General features: G+C 43.5%; 1 protein-coding gene across 2 annotated transcripts in view; it reads right to left on the bottom strand.

The window, feature by feature from the left end:
- Window positions 1–13,845: 13,845 nt before the first annotated feature.
- Window positions 13,846–23,577, bottom strand: part of POLE4 (DNA polymerase epsilon 4, accessory subunit) — a 128,198-nt gene continuing 118,466 nt past the window's right edge. Inside the window, exon 5 of one of the 2 annotated variants that reach the window (XR_007462260.1) lies at window positions 13,846–14,011. Coding sequence is in view for 1 of the 2 variants with exons in the window: in XM_049651792.1 (XP_049507749.1) it covers window positions 13,992–14,011 (20 nt within the window). In the remaining variant the exon portion in view is untranslated. The remainder of the gene's footprint in view (window positions 14,012–23,577) is intronic. The other variant, XM_049651792.1, reaches the window with a different exon arrangement.

The following is a 23,577-nucleotide window of genomic DNA, read 5'->3' as shown; positions in this document are numbered from 1 at the left end:
TACAAATTTTTTGTGCGTGATGAGAACATTTAAGATCTTACTCTCTTAGCAACTTTCAAACACACAAAACAGTATTGTTAACTATAGTCATCATGCTGTACATGACATCCCAAGGGTTAATTTATCTTATAACAGAAAGTTTGTACCTTTTTGACCACCTTCATCCATTTCTCCCACTCCCAGCTCCCCTGTCTCTGGCAACCACTGATCTATACTCTGTTTCTATGAGTTAAATTTGCATAGATTCTTTGGGGCGTTTGGGTAGCTCAGTCAGTTGAGCATCTGACTTTGGCTCAGGTCATGATATCACAGCTTGTGGGTTCAAGCCCCACATTGGGCTCTGTGCTGACAGCTCAGAGCCTGGAGCCTGCTTCAGATTCTGTATCTCCCTCTTTCTCTGCCCCTCCCCCACTCGTACTCAATCTCTCTCTAAAAAATAAATAAAACATTTAAAATTTTTTTTTGATTTATAAATTCGTTTAGATTCCACATATAAGTGAGATCATATGCTCTATGTCTTTCTCTGATTTATTTCACTTAGCACAATGCCCTCATGGTCCATCCATGTTGTTTCAAATGGCAGCATTTCCTTATGTTAGAGGATCTTAGCAGAGAAATGGCATGGTGGAATTACATTTCAATAAGATCATGCAGAATGCAGTGCTGAACTAGGGACTCAAAGGCAGAAGCAAGGAGAGCATGACAGTCATTCTGTAGAAAGATGGCAGTGGCTTGGGCCAAGATGCTGCCTTTGGAGGTGGTGAGCAATGATCTGATTCCTGATATATCTTTGAAGGGAGAACTAGCATATGAAAAATCTTGCATTTATGCATCAGGTGAGCCATGAGGTATCTTACTGTAAAAAGTGGTGGCAGATGCCATCTCTGGAACATGAAGAGCTCTAACCAGTGGCCTTATCTGAAACTCTGTACCAGGCCCCCAGCCCTGTGTGCTATGCCAAAGAGAGGACCGTATGATGAGCTTCCAAGATAGCTCGCTGAGCCTGTGCTGCCTTATGCGGGTGCATTAAAACTAGAAACCACTATGATCAGATGGAAAATTGCCTCCACATGCCCTGAGAGCTCGAAGCTCTCCGTGGGAAACTGCCAGACTAGCTTAAAGATGGAAAGGGAGGGAAAAAGCTGAAAGCAGCTGGGGCAGAAAATTACAGGGAAAGGGGAGAAGATTTGAAATGCAAAGAGAAGGAAATCTCAGGGAAGGAAGGAAAGTAGCTTGGACCAAGGAATTAAAAGGGGGCAGTGACTGGAAGTTTGAGAGGTGCAGGTTACACCAGAAGTCCTACCTTTTCCATATGTTTGCTGGGAACTGACCTAGCTACCCCACCATTGTCCTAAGGTCTATAGCCTTAGGGGTTCCCACCTGATGGAAGAAGGAAGGACCATGTGTCTCTCCACCCCCACATCCCAGCCTCACGGTCAGTACCCCCACTAGGGCTATTCCAGGCAGTCTGCAGGGGGAACAGAACAAACACATTTATAAATTTATTCAACAAATAGCTATTAAGTCTCTACAGCAGTGAACAAAACAAAAATTATCCCCATCCTCCAGGTGCTTGAAATCAAGTGGCAAAGGCATCAAATAAGCACACAACTACAGAAACCATAGGTCATCAACTGTGATGAGCACTTTGAAAGACTAGCCCAGGCCTGTATGAGAGCGAATTAAAAGGTTGGAGGTTTCAAGAAAGAGGGGCTGTTTTGGGAAAGAGCTGGTGCCTAACGAAGGAGGGAAGAGGATCTCATTCCAAGCTGGAAGCACTGCAAGGAGAGACACTAAGGCTGGAAGCAGTAGGACAGGGACAAGAGCCAATGCCAGCGGGGGTGGCTGGAGTGGGGTGCAGGGGAGAGTGGCCTGGGGTGGCATGTCACACAAAGCATTGCTGGCCACATTGAGGGTTTGGGTTTCGCCTATCCACCTGTCACTAGAGGGGTGGCTTGGAGCCTCACACCACAGGACCACACTACAAGGCACAGGTCAGAGAGAGAAGCAAGGACCCAGGCAAGGCAGGACTGCAGATGAGAGAAGCTCATTCCACCACAGACGGGAATTTCCCTTGGAAGGATTCCCAAAACATCCCTGGATGCCTGTCGCTGGGGGTCGGGGGGGCCAAGTTCCTTACAGGTTCTCTATGTAACTCCATGTAGCACTTTGCTACATGAAATACCACAAACAGGAAGTAGGCGATTGGAATCCTAAATCTGCTAGAACTGGTGACAGATATTTAAGCAACATCCTCCAAGGGAATAAGACTCGTTTAAAGAACCAGGTCTCAGCAGGGGAGAAGTGCTAAGTAATGGCAAGGAGATGCGCAGAAGTCCAATTATTTACTGTTTAAAATGGCAAGGGGTGGAGGAGTCCATGACAACCTGAAGACACAGCTGGGTAAGTGTTGACTAACACAAAAGAGAGTTTAATCACACATCTCAGCTTGAAGTGGTTTGTGAATGATAGGGCTTCTTTAGGCAAAGGTTTTAATTAGTTTCGGTTCGAATTTACACTTCTCAGCTTCTCTCAATAGTAAACCCTATCAGATGTGTGTGGTGAATGATGATCATTCTCTGCAACCATCTATTAACAGTGTGTTCCAAATACACCAGAGAGATAAACATTGTTTTGCAGAGGGAAGTTTGCAAAGGCTTGTCCTTGGTAGTCCTTAGGGAAGAGCTACTGGGATCTCTTTTCCTGGATCTGTGACCAAATTGTCTTACTTCCTCAGTCTAAACCAGCACTGCCCAATAGAAACATAATGTAAACTATAAATTCAAGACACATATATCATTTAAAATTTTCTAGTAACCACATTTTTTAAAGTAAAAAGAAACAGATGAAATTAATTTTAATAGTATATGTTATTGAACCTAACATATACATAGTAAATCAATTTAAAATTTATTAATGGACTATTTTATATTCTTTGAATGTGGATATGGGTGTGTGTGTGCGCATATACTCTCCTCAAAATCCAGTGTGTATTTTACACTTACAGCACAGCTCAATTCCTGCTGGTCCTATGTGGCCAGTGGCTACCATATTGGACGGGATGGGGTCTAGACAGTGATGGTTTCTTCTATCAGATTGAAGTTTTCATATTTTCCGGGTCACAGTGATAGTGACTCTCTGCCTGTTGCATGTTGAGCTGACAATTTCTTCTGCCTGGAAAAGATGACCCTAGAGTATCTGAATCTTCCATGATCACAAACTCAAATGGCAAAGCTGAATTAAACATTCCTTCCCTTTTGAAACTTCCCCATTTCTGATTCTCTTGGCCTCCATTTTCAGCCAGTGTTTTATTCCTGTTTATTCTTCCTATGAAGCATCTCTCATATTTGTCCTTCCCCTATACTTCCAGTACTCTGACTGGGTCCTTTCTCTCACACATGGACCATTGAAACAGTGATGTAATCCCCAGCTACTCAAACCTGGCATGCTTCCTCCAGGGAATATAATGAAATGGACTGGGGACATGAGACTCCCCAGTGTTGTTCGTTCATTTATTCATTCAGCAAATACTTATTGAATGTCCACCATGTGCCAAGTGCTGTGCTTAGCCTGAGAATAATTCACACTTTTTAAAACTGGCATGATAATCTTCCAAGAGTCAGTGATAAATAATTTAAAAATTTAACAGATACAAAAATGTATCATGGAGTAGAATATAAAATCTACATGAAATTTGGAGATAAAACAAGAGGCTTCACATAAATGTCTAGGCTCGACATGCATAGCTTTGGGCTATGCCCTCGGAATCCCAGGAGGATACAAGTTCCCAGTTCCTGTGCTGCAAGAAGCAACTTTGATCAAAAAGTCTAAGACCAGTAATTGTTCCTCCTTCTCCATTTGCCCTTTCCTCAACCCAAACAACACAGAGCTGTCAGAATGAGCTTGCCACAGTTCTTGTAATCACTCTGTGTTTAGCTGAAGGGCTCTTGATCTCTGGAAGTTTGAGTTTTAGGGAGACAAAGCTAACATCTCTGAAACTATTATTTCACAATTAAATTCTCAACAGGGTTGCCAACTAGTAATGCCCATGTACACAGTATGTTCTCTGAAAAAATGTTGTGCATGTTGATGGTGTGGATAGAGTATTTTAAAGGGACCAGAAAAGAGAAGTGATTTTATGGGATGAAAAAATCTGAGAAGTCTTCATAGAGGAGGTGGCACTTCAGTAAGATATAAAGAAATGGTCAGGAATTTAGCCACATGGGGAGTAGCGACAGTGGTAGAGGCTGGAAGGAATCAGCAATGACTGACTCCAGCCAGGTCACCTCATTACCTCCAAGACTTGCCTCAATCATTCATGTGCCTTGGAATTCTTTCCCAGCCTTGATGGATACATCAAGCTTCTGACAATCTTCTCTGCACCTTGTGATGCAACAGCCTGCCTGAGGTGATACAGATGCTTAGGAAATGTTGATCTCTCCCTTCTGGAACTACCTTAGCACTCAGATCTGCCGCTAACAATTGCAGGCCAAAAATAAGAGTGCAGCCACTATATCCTGTATAAATACTAACAAATTATAAATCAAGCTAATAAAACATTAATTAAAATCTCTATCCTTTTATCTTGAAAACTTATACCTTAATAAGGACCTGGAGGCCAAGTCTGAACCTTTTAATCCTTGGAGTTCTTTGTGGGAACGTGGCCTTGCAGGACAGCCCAACCTCTAGCTCTCAGCCTGGCCCACTTCCCTTCGCACCCCTGCCTCTGCCCCCTACCCATGTGACACCCCAATCTCTGAATCCAAGCTCTGTCCACCCCCAGCCCCCAAGAGCAACCCCAGGTGCCTTGGTGCCTCCCCAACTTCTTGGTGCCTTGGCCACCCCAGGCAACACAAGCAGCATTGTCCATCCTTGGGAAGACTGTCCCAAAGCAAGAGGCCCACACAGGCCCTAGAAGTAGGCTGTAGGGAATTCCAGGGTCCCAAGTACATCAGCATGACAAGAGTAAAGGGGTCACCTGTGGGCATGTCTTCTTGACTCCAAGAAAGGCATAGACTCTTCAATCTGTGTAGTGGGCCTGGTCATACAAGGACCTATGTGTCCTAAAGCATAGGGCACAAGATGGTGACCCCTTCTTCCCCGGGCATAAGGGTAGGGCTAGCAGCACTAATGTACTTTCCCTTTATACAATTTCACATCATTTATTATACAGTCTTATTCTGTTTCCTGAGTGTACATCATATTTCTCTACTCAATGGTAATTTCCCCCAGGGGCAGGCTTAGTGCTTCTTTGTCTTCCTCCCAGCACCTGTGGTGGGATGGGTTGAGGGACTGATGCATTGATTGACATGCCTTTGTTCTCACAAGCAGTCTGTCAGTGGCCTGGAATCAGGGCACTTTCCCAATTGGCTTTGTGAAGAGGATTCCTCCCTGGCTCCTCCTGACTAATCCATCCATTTTCATGGCACATCCCCTATTTTCGCATTCAGCTCCTGCCCACAGCTTCCCTCCTCCAACCTTCCCCATTCAGGTATTACACTTTAGGAAGTGTTTCTTCTGTGTGTGCTAATCCATCAGCTAGTTGGGCTGAGTAGTAATTACATCAACAACAATAATACCTGGTGCCTCATTCTTTTTTTTAACTTTCCTAAGTACTTCACATTGGTTATTTCTACATATCCTCCCCAAAGCCCTCAAAGGTAGAGATGTTCCTATTAGCCCTGTCTGAAAGTATGAAAGGAGAAAACACTTACTCAAGTTCATAGGATTGGTGAGTAAATAAGCCAGAATTGAAGTTCTGGTCTTCTGACCTCTAGAGTAAAATGTTTTCTTCCCTAAACCAAGTGATGGCTCTAGACACCACATCAGTTTCCTGAGCCTCCTAATAATGTTCTTGTATGGTGGGTAATGCAATATATTTCCAAAGTTCTGAGTTAAAAAGACTATAAAATGTAGCTATAACTGGCCCAATGGGCCAGTGACTGTGTAACTATTAAAAGTCCAAATGAAGAGCTGTTTCTGAGCATACCAACAGTGACAGGTGCTCAAGGGAAGAGATGATGATCGTGTGTGTGGGAGTGTGTTTTCATGTATGTGCTTTGTGTGTTTTCAGCCTTTTGGGGATCCAATTCAGGGATTAGTGACTGAGCACTACATTTTTCTTGCTCAGAACATTCAAAGAGACATTCAGTGTTACAGCCATTTGAAATGTGCATTATACTCTTATAAATATTTATAACAACTTAATTAGGAAGTTCTAATTGCATTTCTATTTCTAATTTCAGTAAGAATTATCTCTGTCCCAATCTTAATATCCTGAAGTGTAAGTAATAGACATGGAACAATCTTCTGTAAGATTGGAGAGTAACTACCTCCTTCTGTGCTGTGAGCTGTCAGTATCAGCTTAATTACTTCAAATCCAGCTTCTGGCAACCTTCTCTGCACCTTGTGATGGTAGCAGCCTGCCCGACATGACATGGCTGCTTAGGAAATGAAATGGTTTCTCCACTTTCAGTCTTCTTCCCTCCAGATAACCCCAGAGACAACCATGGTATCCATCTTCCAGAATGTTGCTACAACTGGGACATCTCCCTGAAGAATAATCTCTCAGGATGGATGGAAACGATTTACTTTATAATGAACAAAAATGTATTAGGTCTAGAAGCACAACCTAGACTTCTCCTGAGATATAAATAAGTCTCATTTGAACATAGAGGGTGAGGCAGGATAACATTCCAGAGAGCGAATGATTATGGAATGAATGAAAACAAGGAAGGAGAAAATCACAAGGCATTCTTAGCAACGAGTTGTCCATGGTGACTAGAGATACCACTGGTACCACTGGTGGAAACAGTCAGTGAGAGATGAGGCAGGAAAGGCAGGTTGGACAGCTGGGGACCAGCAGTGGAGGGCATGAAGGACAGGGTAGATGGTAGCATTGGCTCACGGGCCAAGTTCAACATTTGAACTTTAACCAGGAGAAAGTAATCCAGGTTGGGGAAGAGAAATCTGGAAAGAATAGGGAAGAAAGCCTGGAGGGGAGAGACTAGACACAAAGATACATGCTAAGAAGACTTATTACAACAGCCCCTTCAACTATGATGGACAACCTACAGTAGTAATCATGTGTTGAGACAGAAAGGGATGAATAGGAGAATGGGAGTAAAAAGCTACCACATGGAGCAGGTGTGGGACTGACTTTGGGTCACTCTGGAGAGCAAAACTAGGACCAATGAATGGAAGTGACATGGAGGCACTTCATGTGGCTTCCATGTAAAGATAAATTCAGGAATAATTACTACTGATAAGTAATGGTACAGGCTGCCTTGTGAAGTGGTGAGCTCCCTGTCATTGGTGGGGCCTCAAGTACAGACAGGATTTTGATGCTTTGTTAGGTTTGCCAGAGAGCTTGTGGATGTATGGTTCAACATCTATGTTCACTACACTTGAACTTTAGAACTATTTTGTCACATTTTCCCCTTATAATTCTGAGAATCTTCAGGATTTATGATGGAATAGATTAAAAGATGGTGGGAAGGGGAAGAAGAACTAGGGATAAAGAGCTCTCATCTATCCAGAATCTACAAGAGGCAAGTCATGGGGCTAAGAATTTTGCACACAGCACAATTATCAGAAAAGGAACAAATGAGTTACAGTTTGCTTTTCTGATGCCCAAAGAAGATCTTTAGTTCCCCTGAATACATCCCTACCAGGGTCCTGGTTACACCTCTGTGCTGCCTCCATAAGGTTGGAAGTGGTTGAATGGTGTGATTGAAACAGGTTGGGGTAGAACATGGGAAAGCAAACCAAGATGACATTGGATATTCTGCTTGGAAGAAAAGGATCTTAATAGAAAGGAGAAATAATAAAACAGAGGCAAGAGGGAACTAATGGAAATTAAGTTTTTTTTATTTTAAATAATATTGGGTTTTTGTCAAGCCCTTATGTGAGCCTGGTATTATGCTAGGCACTTTATTTTTTATTTATTTATAAAAAAATCCATCTCCCAACCAACCTCCCCTTCAGCAACCCACAGTTTGTTCTCTGTATTTAAGAGTCTCTTATGGTTTGCCCCTCTTTCTGTTTTTATCTTATTTTTCCTTCCCATTCCCTATGTTCATCTGTTTTGTTTCTTAAACTCCACATATGAGTGAAATCATATGATAGTCTTTCTCTGACTGACTTATTTCGCTTAGGATAATACATTCTAGTTCCATCCACATTGTTGCAAGTGGCAAGATTTCATTTTTTATCTCTGAGAAATATTCCATTATATATAGATATAGATATAAATATAGATCATATAGATATATAGATACAGACATCCAAAATTTGTATGGAACCCGAACAGCCAAAGTAATGTTGAAAAAGAAAACCAAAACTGGAGGCATAACAATCCTGGACTTCAAGCTGCATTACAAAGCTGTAATCACCAAGACAGTAGGACACTGGCACAAAAACAGACACATAGATCAATGGAACAGAAATGGACCTACAAATTGTATGGCCAACTAATCTTTGACAAAGCAGGAAAGAGTATCCCATGGAAAAAAGACAGTCACTTCAGTAAACAGTGCTGGGAAAACTGAACAGTGACATGCAGAAGAATGAAACTGGACCACTTTCTTACACCACACACAAAAATAAATTCAAAATGTATGAAAAATCTAAATGTGAGTCAAGAAACCATCAAAATCCTAGAGGAGAAAATATGCTAGGCACTTTAAATGAGCAATCTCATTTGCCTCTCAGAAACTCCTATGAGGAGAACTATAACATAATCTGCACTTTATAGATACATAAACTGAGATTTGGCAAGTTTAGAGATTCACTCAAGGTCACACAACTTGCAAATTCATGCAAAATCCATTACTCCCAACCCAAATGAGACAATAACCAAGAATCCAAATGGAATCTGGACAGGGACACTGAATTTAATACTGGGCTCCTTAATTATTGAGTTTTGTATTCTTGATCATCACAACTTGACAGCTCTGAGCCACCATTCTTCCCTCCATGAATCCTCTGAATTTTCAGTGGACTCAGGCTGCCAAGAATTTAGCAAGTGAATGAAGAGAGCAGGGACAGAGTCCGCGTTATTCATCACTATACCCCCAGCATCCCAGACCTGTTCCACAGTAAATGCACAGAAAATGGCAAATGGGTGAAGGAATGAATGAACGCACATGCTGACCTGTTGACTACAGGTCTCTCTGCCTTGGGATGACCTCCTAAGATCTCTAGCCAGGATATTCATGTATTTGTTGTTACCAAGTCAATCATCAGATATTTATGGATTTTTGTAGCACTGTGTCAGGCATTTACCAACAATCTCTTCTTCCTTCTAGCCCCTTCTGAAAGTTTCATCATATAGGAAGAAAAATTCACAGCAGAACCATCTCCCCTCTTAGGGGAGATGTCCTAGCCACTGTCGGTTGATTGGCAGAAAAAGCACAGTCTCTGTTTGTCAAAAGACTTGAGTTTGAATCCTGTCAGTATTACTGCCAGAGTCTTCCCTCCCAGAGCCTCAGTCTATCAGTAAAATTAAAGTAATAACAGGTGTGTGGTGAGAACTATGTGAAATTACTTGTATAAAGCATCTGGAATCTAGTAGGCACCTGGTATATGCTAGTTTCCTCCCGTCTTCCTATTGAGGAAAATAGTCAATAAACAAAAGAGTTACCTCTCCAAGATTTAGAGTTTCCAGTGTCTATGAGAGCTGGGGAGGCCTCAGAGGTGAGAACCCAGCCCATCACTACAGAGATAAGGAAGAGATGCAGAGACAAACCACAGCTAGCCTGGTGTTGCAACAGTGATAATCAAGGCCAGCAAAGCCAGCCCCTGTTACCACACTAGCCATGCCCAGTTAGCCCCTTTATGCTGCACTTGGAATTGCCACTTAGGGAGGCTAGACTCCCAGTTTTCACAGATGGCCTCTTCCACGTTTGGAGAAGCATTTGCTCTGTATTAATGCCAGCCTTCCAGTGGAGGTGGCTTGGACGGCCTTCCTCACTCTGTCACCTCCTAATTGACTTCAAGAGGCAAACCAGACATGGAGCTCCCAGAAGTTGCATCAACCAGGCTGTTCTTCAGCTGACAAAGAGCTTTATAAACTTCTATATGTGTAAAGCTGCCTGGGATCGGGGTGGGGGGAATTGGGGAGGTGAAACTGTCAGGGAAAACTGCAGGTGATAGATTCTCCCAAGACCTGCTGAGTAAAGAGCACCAGTTGCCACAGGGCTCAGAAGAATCCATCATGTGACAAGGTCTTTCCCCAGACACTGCCTGACATGGGAGTATGAGTATTTCATAGAATCTGACCCAAATGGCCCACTCCCTTCTTTTCAGATATGAGAAACTGAGGTCTAGCAAGAGGAAAAGACTTGCTCAAGATTACATAGGAAATTAGGAGAGACAGAACAGCAGAGCAGATCCAAGCACAAACCTATGTCTGCCACTCACTTGCGGTGTTAAAATCTCCTGCCCACCGTGTTTGTGCATTTATCCATTTCTCCTAGTAATTATGTTAGCTTTTGCTTTATACCCATAGTATAACATAGTGGAGCTATGTTGTACAGATTCAAATAAGTTATAACTTTCTGGTGGTTTTATAGAGACTCTCTTGATTCCTAATGTTGGACATTAGGATATTAGATATTCCTAATTTGTGCCTTAATGTCTGTTTGTCTGATGTTAACATAGTGCCTCTTATTGGAATATTTTCTTCTGTCCTTTTCCTTTCAGTCTTTCTGTATCCTTAAGTTTTATGTGTATCTTTCATAAAGAGCATTTAGCTGGAATCATTGTTGTTGTTGTTGTTGTTGTTAAAATATAATCTTACCGTCCCAACCTTTCAGCCAGTGAATTTAGTCTCTTTACATTTATCATGATCATTGACATGTTTTTTTATTTCTACCTTTTTATTTTCCTAGAATATTTATTATGTATATTTTTTATTTTTATAAATGAATGTATATGGCACATATATAAGTAATGGGACATATTAATAATTTGAAACATGAGATGAGCATCTTGTAAATTAGAGCATTATTAAGCCACAGAAATCCTCCTTCCTTCCCTCCCATATGTGGTCTGTATGCAGTCCTAAACAACAGATTGCTTAGTTTTGCTTGATTTTCACCTTAATAAAAATGGTGTCCTACTTCAAGTAGTTTTCATGATTAGCTTAAACTTTTTGCTTAACCTTGTGTTTCTGAGATTTATCTGTTACTGTATGTAGCTGTGGTTTATTAGTTTTAACTGCTGCATACTATTCCATGTGTAAGGACTCCATAGTTTATTTATCCATTCTTTTACTCGTTGTCACTTGGGTGGTTACCCACTTTTTGCTACTGTGAACATTTTTATGTATGATTCCTGAGTTGCAAGTAGAAGGGTTTCTCTAGGGCACATATCTTAAAGTGAAATCAACGGGTTTGTACATGTTCAACTTTGTAAGATAACACCCTAAGATCATTGTTTTCCAAAGTGAGTGTTCCAGTGCACATTCACCAGCAGTGAATAAGAGCTCCTTTTGTTCCATGTCCTTGCTAACATTTGGTGTTGTCGGGCTTCTTTATTTTTGCTTATCTAGTAAATGTGAAATGCAATCTTTTTGTGGTCTGAATTTGCCTTTCCTGAGGAAGGACATAGTTGTTTCAGGAGCAGGAAGTGATCAGCTGCATAGAATGCTGCTTCTAGATGTAATGGCTTAATGGGTCACCCCTCTCAAAGATGTCTGCATTTTAATGCGGGACAATGTCTGCACTCAAAGGAATGGATCTTAAGTAGTGTATAATCAGCCCTATCACAGGCCAGTGAGAGAGGAGACAACTAGGAAGAGGAGCAGATTCACAGTGCCCCCACATCTAAGGTGACCAATCATTCGGATTTGCCTAGAACTGACAGGTTTCCTCAGATGCAGGACTTTTTGTTTTAAAACCAGAAAAATCCCAAGCAAGCCACAACAAGCTTGTCACATACTCACACTACACATATCGTTGTCTTCCAACCCTATTAGTCCTAAAACATTTTACTCCATGCAAGGAGCCTAATTGTCATGCGCGTGCGCACACACACACACAAAACAGGCCTGGTCTCCATGGGGGCAGATGGCAGCATATAGCTGCAATCTGAACTACCTTCTCACCTGAAAACATTGCTCCAAAGGACCATCCCTGTTCTCAGTGAATAAGGTGAGTGAAATAATTTTATTTATTACTTCAAAAGAAAAATCTGGATCACATTGCATTGTATGCCAGTTTCTTAGTAGCTGTTTTTCTAAAAATCCCTGTTTCCCCCGGCTGGGGAAATGTGATGGCTCGAAAACACATCTCAAAAATGATACAGGCCCCAGGGCCAGTCTGCTGGGAGAATCAGCCACATGCTATAGAGCCACGTTATGCGGACATGTAATCCAAACTCTGCCTCCCCCACAAGGTCTGAGTACACCCAGGAGCTCCTGATGGATGCCTGTGTCTCAAAGCAGACTTAATGGGGCTCTTGCCAGAGTTGGGGGTTTCAGGGAACAAAGACGACAGGAACCACCACTGTCGGTTTTTCTCCCTTGCAGCAAGTTATGACAGCACAAGTCAACACCTGTGTCAACAGTTCCTCATCTTGCAAATAGGCTTGGTGCTTCTTGTGAGCTGGGCTGGCATTTAGCAGGACCGCATGCGCACAGCTGCACCTGTTGTGAAAGTAGTCTGATACTTCCATCCGTTTGGTAAATAGTGTAACATGAGAAATGCTTTTAAAAAATAGTCACTAATTAGTGACCTAAATTCTAATATGTGTGGTTTATCTCAGACACTGTAGGTGCAATATAATTCCAAGACATCTTTTTGTTGTTATTTGGGCAGAGCACAGAATGGCAAGAGGCCACTGTAAGCATCCTTTATTCACTTCAGGGATTGTGAAGTTGCCTTCAGGTTCAGGTTCAAAGCCCTAGGGTAGGAAAGGGCTTCCCAGGTGGGCCCAGGAGAACCTATTCTGTAATTGCCTCACCCTGCCTGGCAGAAATGGTCCCAAACGGCAGGTTTGGGAGCCTTGCTTTATTTGGCCTGTGTCTCTTAGTCCAAAAAGGAATCTGCCCAGAATCCCATTAAATGGCCAGAAGAGTGTCTCAGGAAGTGGCAGGGGGACTCTCTTCTCTGTCTTCCTACCTCCCCCTGAGTGTCTCCAGACAGAGAAGCCTATGCCAGCCTGCCCTCCCCGCAGGCTAACAGCTCCCTCCCCGCCAGACCAGTTCAGTGGGCGCCCACCTGACTCTGGGCAAGGAAAGTCCCTGGAGCACCCTCACCTGTGAGCAACCACTATGCCCTCGTCCTTCAGTCCCTCTTGTTTCTTTCTCTCTTTGGCCTTCACCCCATTTAGTAACTGGGCTCACACCAGTTGCTGCCTTTCTGGCTGGCAACAACATCACGTGCAGCCCCTTATCACACACACTCCCTCGGAGGTAGGTGGTCAGACAGAAGACACAGGAACCAAGGCTGGTGACCAGCAGACAGTCACAACCCCTCTCATCCCTCCTCCTCCTCTCAGAAATGAAGTCACCCTCTGACTTTAGATGTCACTGGGCACTTCCACACACAGGATGCAAGAGCTGTCTGTGAAGGCCAGGCTGCAGGGCTGGGGGTCACCTCAACACCCAGTCAGGGTCATCTGGGAGTGGGGGGCTGCAATGCAGTTGGGAGCCAGGAGTGGGAAATGAAGTCAACGGACGGTAGCTCATCTGGATGGCGATCACAGGCAACAACACGGAATGATGGTCCTTGAACAATGGCCAGATTCTCAGTGATTTCCAGACACCCAGTCTAAATGCTGGTGGCTAGTGAAGTTTTCTCTTTTAATGTAGTGAGATGTTTTAATTTAAAGGTCTGCCTCTTCTGCAGAAATTATGCCCTTACATCTTTCCGTAGTTAAAATGTAACTTACTGAATATAGTAATGATGCCAGGAGTCAGTAGCTTAGCTTAGTTTCCTTTGGTTTAGCTTAGGTTGGCTTACCTTAGGTTAGTATTTGTAATGTCCTTACTTGACACAGCAAGAGACTGAAAAAAAAAAAAAGAAAGAAAACCTACATCAGTCCACAAGTTTTGTTAAACTTTTTCCACGAAATGTAGACGTCTATGAACCACAGACCTTGAAGGCTTAAGCAAAAGTGTCCTGAAGTTGACCTCACCTTGCTAAGCCATCCTCAGGACACCAGCTGTGTGCCGGGCACTTACGAGCTGCGGGTGTCCCCTGGGGGGGGCAGGCATGTTCGCACCCCTGACAGATCCCCACTGTGAAGGAGGGTGCACTGCATTTCAGCCTCTTGGAGTCTGATGCCAGGAGGCCCCGTTCAGCCAGCAACCCTCCCAGTGCCCCATCTGATTATGTGATCTGCAGCCTGTGGATCTGGCCAGCACTAGCATCTGGTCTGCTTACCAATCATACCTCTCCCAGAAGATGGCATACAAATCAGATTCCTGAGAGCACGGTTAGCATGCCCATGCCTCTGAGGCTGACAAATGAGGGTTCTGGGGCCCGAAGCCTGGGGCCAGCTCCTGCACTCGAAAGAGCTCAGCAAGGTGAATGCCTTTTGGGGGTCTCTTGTAGCCAACCAGTCAGCCATCCCCAGAGACATCTTTGTGTGCCACAGACACCCATTTTCTTTCAAACTGCAGTAAAGTTCACTGACTAATCTGTCTAGGGAGGAATTTGGACAATTGCTCTAAGCTAGACTTGAATCCGGATCTATACTGTTTTAAGCGGATGGATTTGGGTTCCCTCTTTGAGTTGTCTTCACATGTAGGTGGGGCCACCTGCCTCAGAACCACTGAGGCACTGGTTAACACTCAGGTCCCAGGCCCTCCCTCAGAATCTCTGGGGTGGGGCCCAGGAATCAGCTTTTTAAAAACATGCCCATGGTGATTTTTTGTTTTAGGCAATCTATCTGAGAACAACAGCCATAGAGATGGAAGACAGCCAACGGGATTTCACACGATGGGAAAAACCTCTAGGCTTTCTCCTTCTAGGCCCAGGAAGCCAGCTTATTTCCTATCTTTAAAACAAATTTTTGTTATTGTCCAGTTGGCACCAAAATAGGTTTTGACCCAAGGAATGAACTCAGAGTCTGGAATAAGCCTGGGTTGTCTCAGTCAGTTAGGGCTGCCGCCAACAGAATATCATACACTGGGCGGCTACAACCACCAACACTTACTTCCCACAGTTCTAAGGGCTGGGAAGTCTAAGCTTAAGGTGCCTGCCTATTTCGTTCCCGGCGAGACCCAGGAGAGCCGCCTTCTTGGTGTATCCACACTTGGTACAGACAGATCATCTCTCTTGCACCTCTTCTTATGAGGTCACTCATCCTATCATGAGGGCTCCACCCTCAGGACCTAATTGCCTCCCAAAGACTCCACCTCCCATCCCATCCCATTGGAGGTTAAGGTTTTAACATGTGAATTTGGGGGACACAAACATTGAGTCCATAGCAGGGCTCTTGCTGGAGAGTCACAGTGAAAAGCAAAGAGGTTTTGAGGTTGGACCCTTACCGGTCCCCTTCCCACTCCTGATTTTGTGGGACTGGAGAGAGAGGAATGCAACAAGTGGCCTCCTCCATCCACCTGCCCGTGGTTCCCCCAGGTGGACAGTGGTGGCCTCAGGGTTCTGCTTTTCACCGACAATTCAGCAGAACACAAGAGACAGCCAGGAGGGGTTCTGTGAATGGCGTCATAATGAGGAGGGACACAGGATGGGACAGCTGTGAGAGTGCTAAAGAGTTTCTTAACCCTTCAAGACCTCTCTTACTCCTTTAATCTCTGGTACCCTGGGGCCTCTTGGGACCTCATTTCCACAGTGTGAGGGCAGAATGGTAGAGTGGAAAAAGAGAAAGAGATTAAAATCCCAGCTCAAACTTCATGTTAGTACTGTGATATCAGTCCACCTCAAATTTAAGTGGAAAACTGAGGTAATGAAACCCCACCTTAACAGATTGGTGTAGGCATTAAACAGGGTAATGCATGGCAACTTGCTGGCCTGCAGTTGGTGCTAAACCAAGGGGAGCTCAAAAAATGACTTCACCAAGGCATCACTCCCTACATTTTCCACAGTGTCCATGGCCCATCTGCAGCCTCTGTACTCCCACCTCATATTCTTACATTTTTTTTCCCCTAGCATACCTGCACGTCCCAGGAATGCCAGCAGAAATCAGGAAATCTGGCTAAGTATAGCTGTATTAGTCCACACTGCCGGCAACCTACCAACACCTCCCATATTGATGTCATGAGTTGCCTTCCTGTGGTTGCCCTCCTCAGGTCTCTGTTCCTTCCCTGTATCTTTGACTCAGCAGATGATTCATTTCAACCCCACCAAGAAGACAGAAACTGGACCTTTCCTTCCTCCCTTCCCTCTCTCCCCCTACACTTGAGGCCTGGTCCTGCTCCTTCTGAGCTATCCCCAGCTAACCCCCTCTTTATAGCACCATTGACTCCTGTCTTCACTCACAAATCCATGCAGAGCTCTCCCCAGACTAAACATTGGCCTCCTGGCTGCCTCACCACTACCCCATCTCAGCACAAACATCTATGTGATGCTCACTGAAGTTATAGTTTTCATTGACATACTCCTTTGTTCCTGCTATCTGCTTTTGTCCCCATCCTGACGCTGAAATTGCTCATGAGTGACCTCATCTTTGTCAAATCCAGTAGTCTGTCCTCAGTTCTTTTCCACTGTGGGAAGAGCATAAGAGAAAACAATGTGGGTGAGAGCAGGAGGGAACATTTCCTGAGCATCCACCAGGTTCCAAGCACTGATCTGGGCACCAGCTCACAAGTAAGAGCAGGGGTTGCAGATTATGTTACAGAGAGCTTTAAGCATACTGCTAAGGAGTTCATGCTTACTCTGGTAAGCAGATGGAAGCCTGAACAGGGAGGTCATTTGTATCACTGATCAGAGCTGGGTTTCAGGCAAGCTTAATCTATGGGTGATAATTTAGGGAGTGGAGAAGAAAGATACTCTCTGCTTCTGCTTTCAGAGAACTTGCAGATAACTTGGAAGATAAAGCTCGTGTGCATGGAATGAAGAACAGTATAAGGCGTCAAGTAATCAAAAACTAAGTCGAGGGAAAGTGGTCTGGAAGATCAGAGGAATTGGAGGGATTAAAAAGACCAGAGAAGCTTCCAACAGAAGCTTGGAGCTACCCTCGAAGAAGGGTGGGGCTAGGGCTGGTGCCACAAGGAAGCACAGCCCAGGAGCATAAATGAGACTGGTGAAGGCACTGCGCTGGCCAGCACTGCTTTCCTCTGCAGTGGCTGTGACCCAACCCCTTCTCTTCGCAGTGCAGTGGAGCAGGGGCCCGTGGCTTTTAAGAGGCCGGTAGTAAATACCGCAGGCTTTGCAAGACCTGGGGTCTCTGCCGCAGCTCCTCCCCTCAGCCGCTGCAGCACAAAAGCAGTTGCTGACATACTTAAAGCAATGGGCATGGCTGTGTTCCAAGAGATTTTTATGGTCCCTGAATTTTTATGTTCCCTGAATCTGAATTTCACATAATTTTCACATGACATGAAATAATCTTCTTTTGATTTTTTTTTTATCATTTAAAAATGTAAAAATCATTCTTAGCTCACAAACCCTATGAAAACAGGTGGTCACCTGACTTGACCGATGGGCAGTAGTTTGTAGCCCATGCCATGGAGGACTAAAGCATGGAGTCCCGTGTGGTGTCAGGGGACCTGGGTCCACGCCTGACCATTCCCCTCCACCACCACGACTCACCAGATGCACAGCTATGCAGAAGCTACTGTGTCTCAGCTTCCTCACCTTCAGAGTAGAGATAAAGATAGGAGCATCTATTTCCTCTGGTTGCCGTGCAGATTAAGTGAGCAGGAAGTCTTGAACCCATGAAACTTCCCCAGAGGCACAGAGGAGCACAGAGTACAGAGCATAGGTGTGATGGGGAAATAACTTGAGACTCAGAGGTGTGAGATTTAGGGTCTCGTTTGAGATCTGCTGCATGATCTTTGAAGGGCAGTTCCTTAGTTTCCTCTTATGTAGAGTTGGAATGATTTTACTCACTCTGAGGGGGATTGGCTGGGGCAGGAGGGAAGGAGGTGGGCGGGAGAAAATGACAAAATAAATATGGTTGCACTTGGAAAAGGTAATGAGGCTTTGTATCACCCAGTACCCAGATCTTGGTTTCTAATTTTGGCTTTAACAAAAAGGAACCAACACACACACCTCCACACACAAACAATGTTGGAAGTCAAGAGACATGGAGGGGCAATCAGAAGAGCTCCCAATGACTGAAGTTGGGGCAATTAGAACAAAATAAATAAAGTAGTATTGGATTATAATCCAAGGTATAGAATACATATACATAGGTCCATATTTATATAAAGGATTGAATAAACAAGTAGGTGAGGAAGAACAGACAAATATTCTATTGGTCCCATATTATCCCATGCAGAAATATTCCAAATAATTTATGTAGATACCCTACTGTCCAGGAAGGGGAACATAACTCCCTATCCTCAAGTGTGGGCTGTGTGTAGTGACTCTCTTCCAAAGAGTACAGTATGGAAAGGGGCAGGGAGTAGCTTTAGGATGGATAAACCTGACAAATGCTACCTCAGTCAAGTGATCCAAATCAATACCAACAATGATAAGCCATATTAATAGCATGTACCCTTGGTATTATGTGATGAGAATGGCATCTTACCTCTGGGGTCTTCCTCCAAAAAACCCATGTCCCCCATCTTGTAATGAGAAAAACATTAGACAAGTCCCAGCTAAGGGACACTCTACAAAATGCCTGACTCAAAACTGTCAAAGTCGTCAAAAACAAGCAGTCTTGAACTTTGTTTAATAACAAAGCATCGGTCTTAGTAGGAAGCCTAGTTTAATAGGCAAAAGTAATAAAGATAGGAACGCTATTAAAAAGTAGGCAAAAACCGTTGTCCACAGCAATAATCACAAACAATTCCTCATCTTCTCCTACCTCCTGCTCTCATACGCATCACTGCCCCCTTCAGGCCCTCCCCAGTCAGAACCTCCTTCCCACATCAAGTCCACACAGAATGTCTGTCTCTAAGGCACAGATCAGCTTAGCTTTTATTCCAGCAATAAAGACCCCTTTTTTTGTAAGAGGAAAGGCTCATAAAAGTTGGTTGCAGAAATTACTAGATTCTCTTTGGCCAGCTTGGAGAGGCATGAAAATCTATCAATACTCCCACATTAAAAATGTTTGTCCTCTCATATACAATCCCCATCCGATTTCAAATTGATTAATGTAGTCTCCTTGAATATTTTTTGTGAGACACATAAATTGCATTGCTCAATTTGTTAATGGAAGCTACAAACTGGCGGCCTGTGTGGCTCATGGTATAATGGTCTAGTGTCTATGCTAAGAAGACACTAACTTTTGGCTGAGGAACAGAAAGTAGGGTGTTTGTCTTTCCCACATGTTTCAGCCAATTGAGATCCTCTTTGGGCTCAGGGTTCAAGACAAGAAACGACAGTAGAAATACAAGAATGAATTCAGGTGTAAACCGGAATCCAAGACTTGTCCACATTCCAAGTCATCCATGTAGATGAACTTGAATTCTAGGCCTGATGTTTTTAGCTATGCTATTTTTCAATAAATTACCTGCCTTTATCAAATGCTGTGGATAATTTTTGTGCTTGGTGTATGTGTTCCTTCTTTAAAAACTATGGTTTCCCTGCTCTGCATGACATTTATCCATTCTTCTTCTGAGCTCATCTGAGCAGAAAGAGGAAAAAATGCAAAGGGTTGCAAAGAGAAAAGGACAGATCTGTTTTCTATTCCCATTTCAACCCTGAGTGACTTGAACAAGGCAATTACCTTCCCTGTACTTTAATTTTTCAATTTAAAATGGGGTTAGCAATAACTGTCTCTTACCCCAAGTCCCAGAGGTAATCACACAAAGACAAATCCACTTAGCAGAAACACCTTTACAATGAAACTACTGCACACAGGCAATGTGAAATTTCTACATCTTTTACAAGCCAACAGCTGTTTATATTGTACCATGCTTCAAACTAGATTTCATCAGAAGATATCTCCCAAAGAAAAGGAAAATGGCCACTAACTGGCCATTTGTTAGCAGGTGTTAGTGCTAAGATTTGCTTTGTGAAGAGGAGATACTTTGCAGACACAGCACGAGAAGGGGCACTGGGCATGAGCACCATGAGTCTGGGAACTTAGTCCAGACAGGGTGGACAGGCTATTATGACTCGGATTGTTTTGATTATTTTAAGTGTTCCTCAGATCCCAGGGACGAGGGGGAGTGTAAAAATCAGCCAACACCTACATTTATGGTGCAACTTACTTACATCAGGAAATGTTAACCGATACCATTTGGCACCGATTGGAGCAGTTTTAAAACAATGCCCCACCAAAAAATAAATACATAAGTAACTTTATGTTAAATGTTCAAGAGAATGATAAAGTACAAGCATCAGTTCTGCTGCATGTATCTGAGTTCCCCTCAACTCCAATTTCATTAGAGGCTGCAGCAGCCAGGGCAAAAAGCACATCCCAGATCTGTCCTTGGTTACTCATCCAGCAAGGTGGATTCGCTGAAGTGATAGTCTGCCAACCTCAAGCAGAGCGTATTAACTATCTGGAGGGGTTGAGGGTGGGTGAGTTGTATCAGCAAAACATTCATCAGTGCCTGCCAATACTTGTAAAAAACATGTCGCAGACAAAAAATGCAGTCTTGTTCTCAATGGGATTGTAATAAACCAAAGAGGCTAGCAAAGCTCGTGCTACGTTGGTAAACACTGGACCGAGGTACATACTGGAAAATGGCATCATGACATGGTAAGGGATGGGGAGGGGGGGGGTGGTGACTTGGGCCCTGTGCGACGAATGCAAGCACATAAAATGCGCGATGCTTTAAGGCCCCTGTTACGGGGAAATGCCTGCACTCTCACGGAAATGCTGATTGGTCCGGGTGCCGGTTTCAGTTTGGCGCCACCTGGTGGTGATTGTCTGCCCAAACGTCGCTATCTGGGCTGTCTGGCGTGGTTGGGGCTTCCAAAACTACTAAGGGGATTCCAGGAATATCTACATGATTTGATGTCATCTGCCAGACAGAGAAGATTGACCAGGGAATGGAATACAGACTCAGGGGCTCCCTGTCTCCCTGCCTCCTGAGACAGAGTCTCCTTCTCCACCACATTCCCTACCCCACCGAAGTAAGAACCTTCACCCACCACGGCATCTTCCTGGCCACCACTAGCTCAGACCAGCCCCCTTGGCCCCACTCCAGAAACAACTCCTCCTCCTTAATTTCCTCAAGGCCCCACTGATGTGGAGTTGTCGAGGCTGTTTACAGAACATGAGAGGAGTGATTATAGAAATTGGAGAATTACAGCACAAGACAGGATAATACCTTCTTGAATTTACCCTCAGATACCACTGTTCTTTGTACTCTGTTGAACAGTCCTCACCACAGGCAAACTCTTGCTGGCTGTGCCCTTTTACTAATCCCTGCTTTCAGTCATGGGGTTCAGGAACGCTCACTCTTGTTCTCTCTGTCTCTCCCGGCCCCCTCCCCTCCCTCTCATGCCTAATCTCTCATCTTTCTCTTTTTTTCTTGTTACCTATACTCTTGATATTCTCTTACACAGAGACAGGTTGAGCATATGTCTCCCTTCCTCAAATTAAACTTCTAGCCTATCTTCTTGTGCCTGAACACAATAAGGTCCTCGGCTAAACCAAGGGCCATCTGATTTTTGTTCTTCTCTCAGCATTATGAAGTCTGCAGAAGCTTTGTAATTCAGGGTTTATTTTGTTCTTTAACATATAGCCCAGTGAAAATTTCAGGCAGGGGTATAGTCCTCCTGTCTCTACCCTATTCCCATGAGCAGACTGGAAGGAGGAGGGGTGTGGGTAAGGGAGCTTGGTTTCTTTCTGCTTGGGAGTCCATTGTTTACATGTCTCTTCTTAGAGCATTTCCAAACTCTGGAGCCATTCCCGGCAACACATCCTCTTTAGGACCTTTCTCTTTGTCTGAGAGAGCTGACCAAGAGAAACTCTGAAACCAGGACATCATGAGAACCAGTGCAGGGTTGGGCCAGTGGATTTGCCATATGATATCTTCTGGGAAGCTGAAATCCTGGCCGCAAATAACTGAAACTATCCCCTGACCCTCTTCTTAAGAAGGTCTAGAAATATTCCGTATTGGAGAACTGAGTAAAATAATACGAGAGTTGTACTGCCATGGATAAATGATATGCTACAAAGCCACAAAAACTAGATTGTGTGGAGCTAGCACCAGAAAGAAAGATCAAGGAAACGGAACAAAAGCCCAAACAGAGCCAAGGATACATGTTAGTGGTATAAGGTATAAGTGCAATTTCAATTCAGCAAGGAAAGGATGCAATATCTAATAGCGGTGCTGGGAAAGCTGTAGACAATTAGTGAAGAAAACAACGTGGCAGCTTTTGTCATAACACTCATCAAAATAGATCCCTGATGGACTGAATAGTTACAACACAAATAATCAAATAAATAAACTGGAAGAAAGCAGGGGTGAATATTTTCATAACTATGATATTGAAAAGGCAATTCTAAGTATAATATGATAGAAGCCATAAAGAATTCTCAGAAATTAGTAAGGACTGTATGAACAACCCCATGTAAAATTGAGCGAATTATACAAGTGGTCAATTTGGAAAAGAAAAAATGACAATGACAAAAGGCATAATTATAAAATTTCAATTTATAATGAATAAAGAATATTAAAAGTAAGCTATCATGTTGTTAAAGACTAACACATCCCAACACCCAGTGCCACCATGCAGGAAAAAGAGAAAGCCCAGAGGCCATAAGTTAGCAGATACTTTCTGAAGAGGGACAATATATGCCAAACCTTTAATAATACTTTAATTCTGGCTAATTAATTGTTGGGAAATGAGAATGAGAGCAAAGATATGTATTGAAGATGTTAATTACAGTATCAGTTAAATATAAAAACATTGTAAATAACTCAAACGTCCCAATTAGAAGGCAGGCTGAATACCCATGTACTTCTATAATATGGGGCATGGTCACACTGGTTAGAAACATTGTCAAAGAAATAGATTCATTGACATAAAAAGATGATTGTGGCACAGTGTTATTTTTGAAGTAATATAAAATATACTTATGTATGTACAAGTAAGAGTGTGAATGTGCAGCTAGGTATAGGAAGATGTCAACTTTATTAGGATTTATTTCTAGGTCATGGGCTCACAAGAACTTCTAAAGGTGTTCTTTTAATGCTTGCCTGTATTTTCAAATCCACAATGAATATATAGTGCTTGCAACAAGAAAACTATTGATTACAAAATTGGGGTGCCTGGGTGGCTCAATCAGTTAAGCGTCTGATTCTTGATTTTGGCTCAAGTCATGTTCTCAGGGTCATGGGATCAAGCCCTGAGATGGGGCTTAAGATTCTCTCTCTCTCTCTCTCCCTCTGTCCCTACCCTGTGCTTGCTCGCTCTCAAAAGAAAGAAAGAAAGAAAGAAAGAAAGAAAGAAAGAAGAAAAAAAATGAAGAAATGGGAAATGGTCAGGCCTGGGGCTCTGTGCCTGCAGGGTATTCAAGTGCATGCCCTCAGGGGGG

This window comes from Panthera uncia, assembly GCF_023721935.1.
Source record: "Panthera uncia isolate 11264 chromosome A3 unlocalized genomic scaffold, Puncia_PCG_1.0 HiC_scaffold_11, whole genome shotgun sequence".
Taxonomy (NCBI): domain Eukaryota; kingdom Metazoa; phylum Chordata; class Mammalia; order Carnivora; family Felidae; genus Panthera; species Panthera uncia.
Note: the sequence above shows the minus strand (reverse complement) of the source record. Positions and strands in the feature narration are given on the sequence as shown.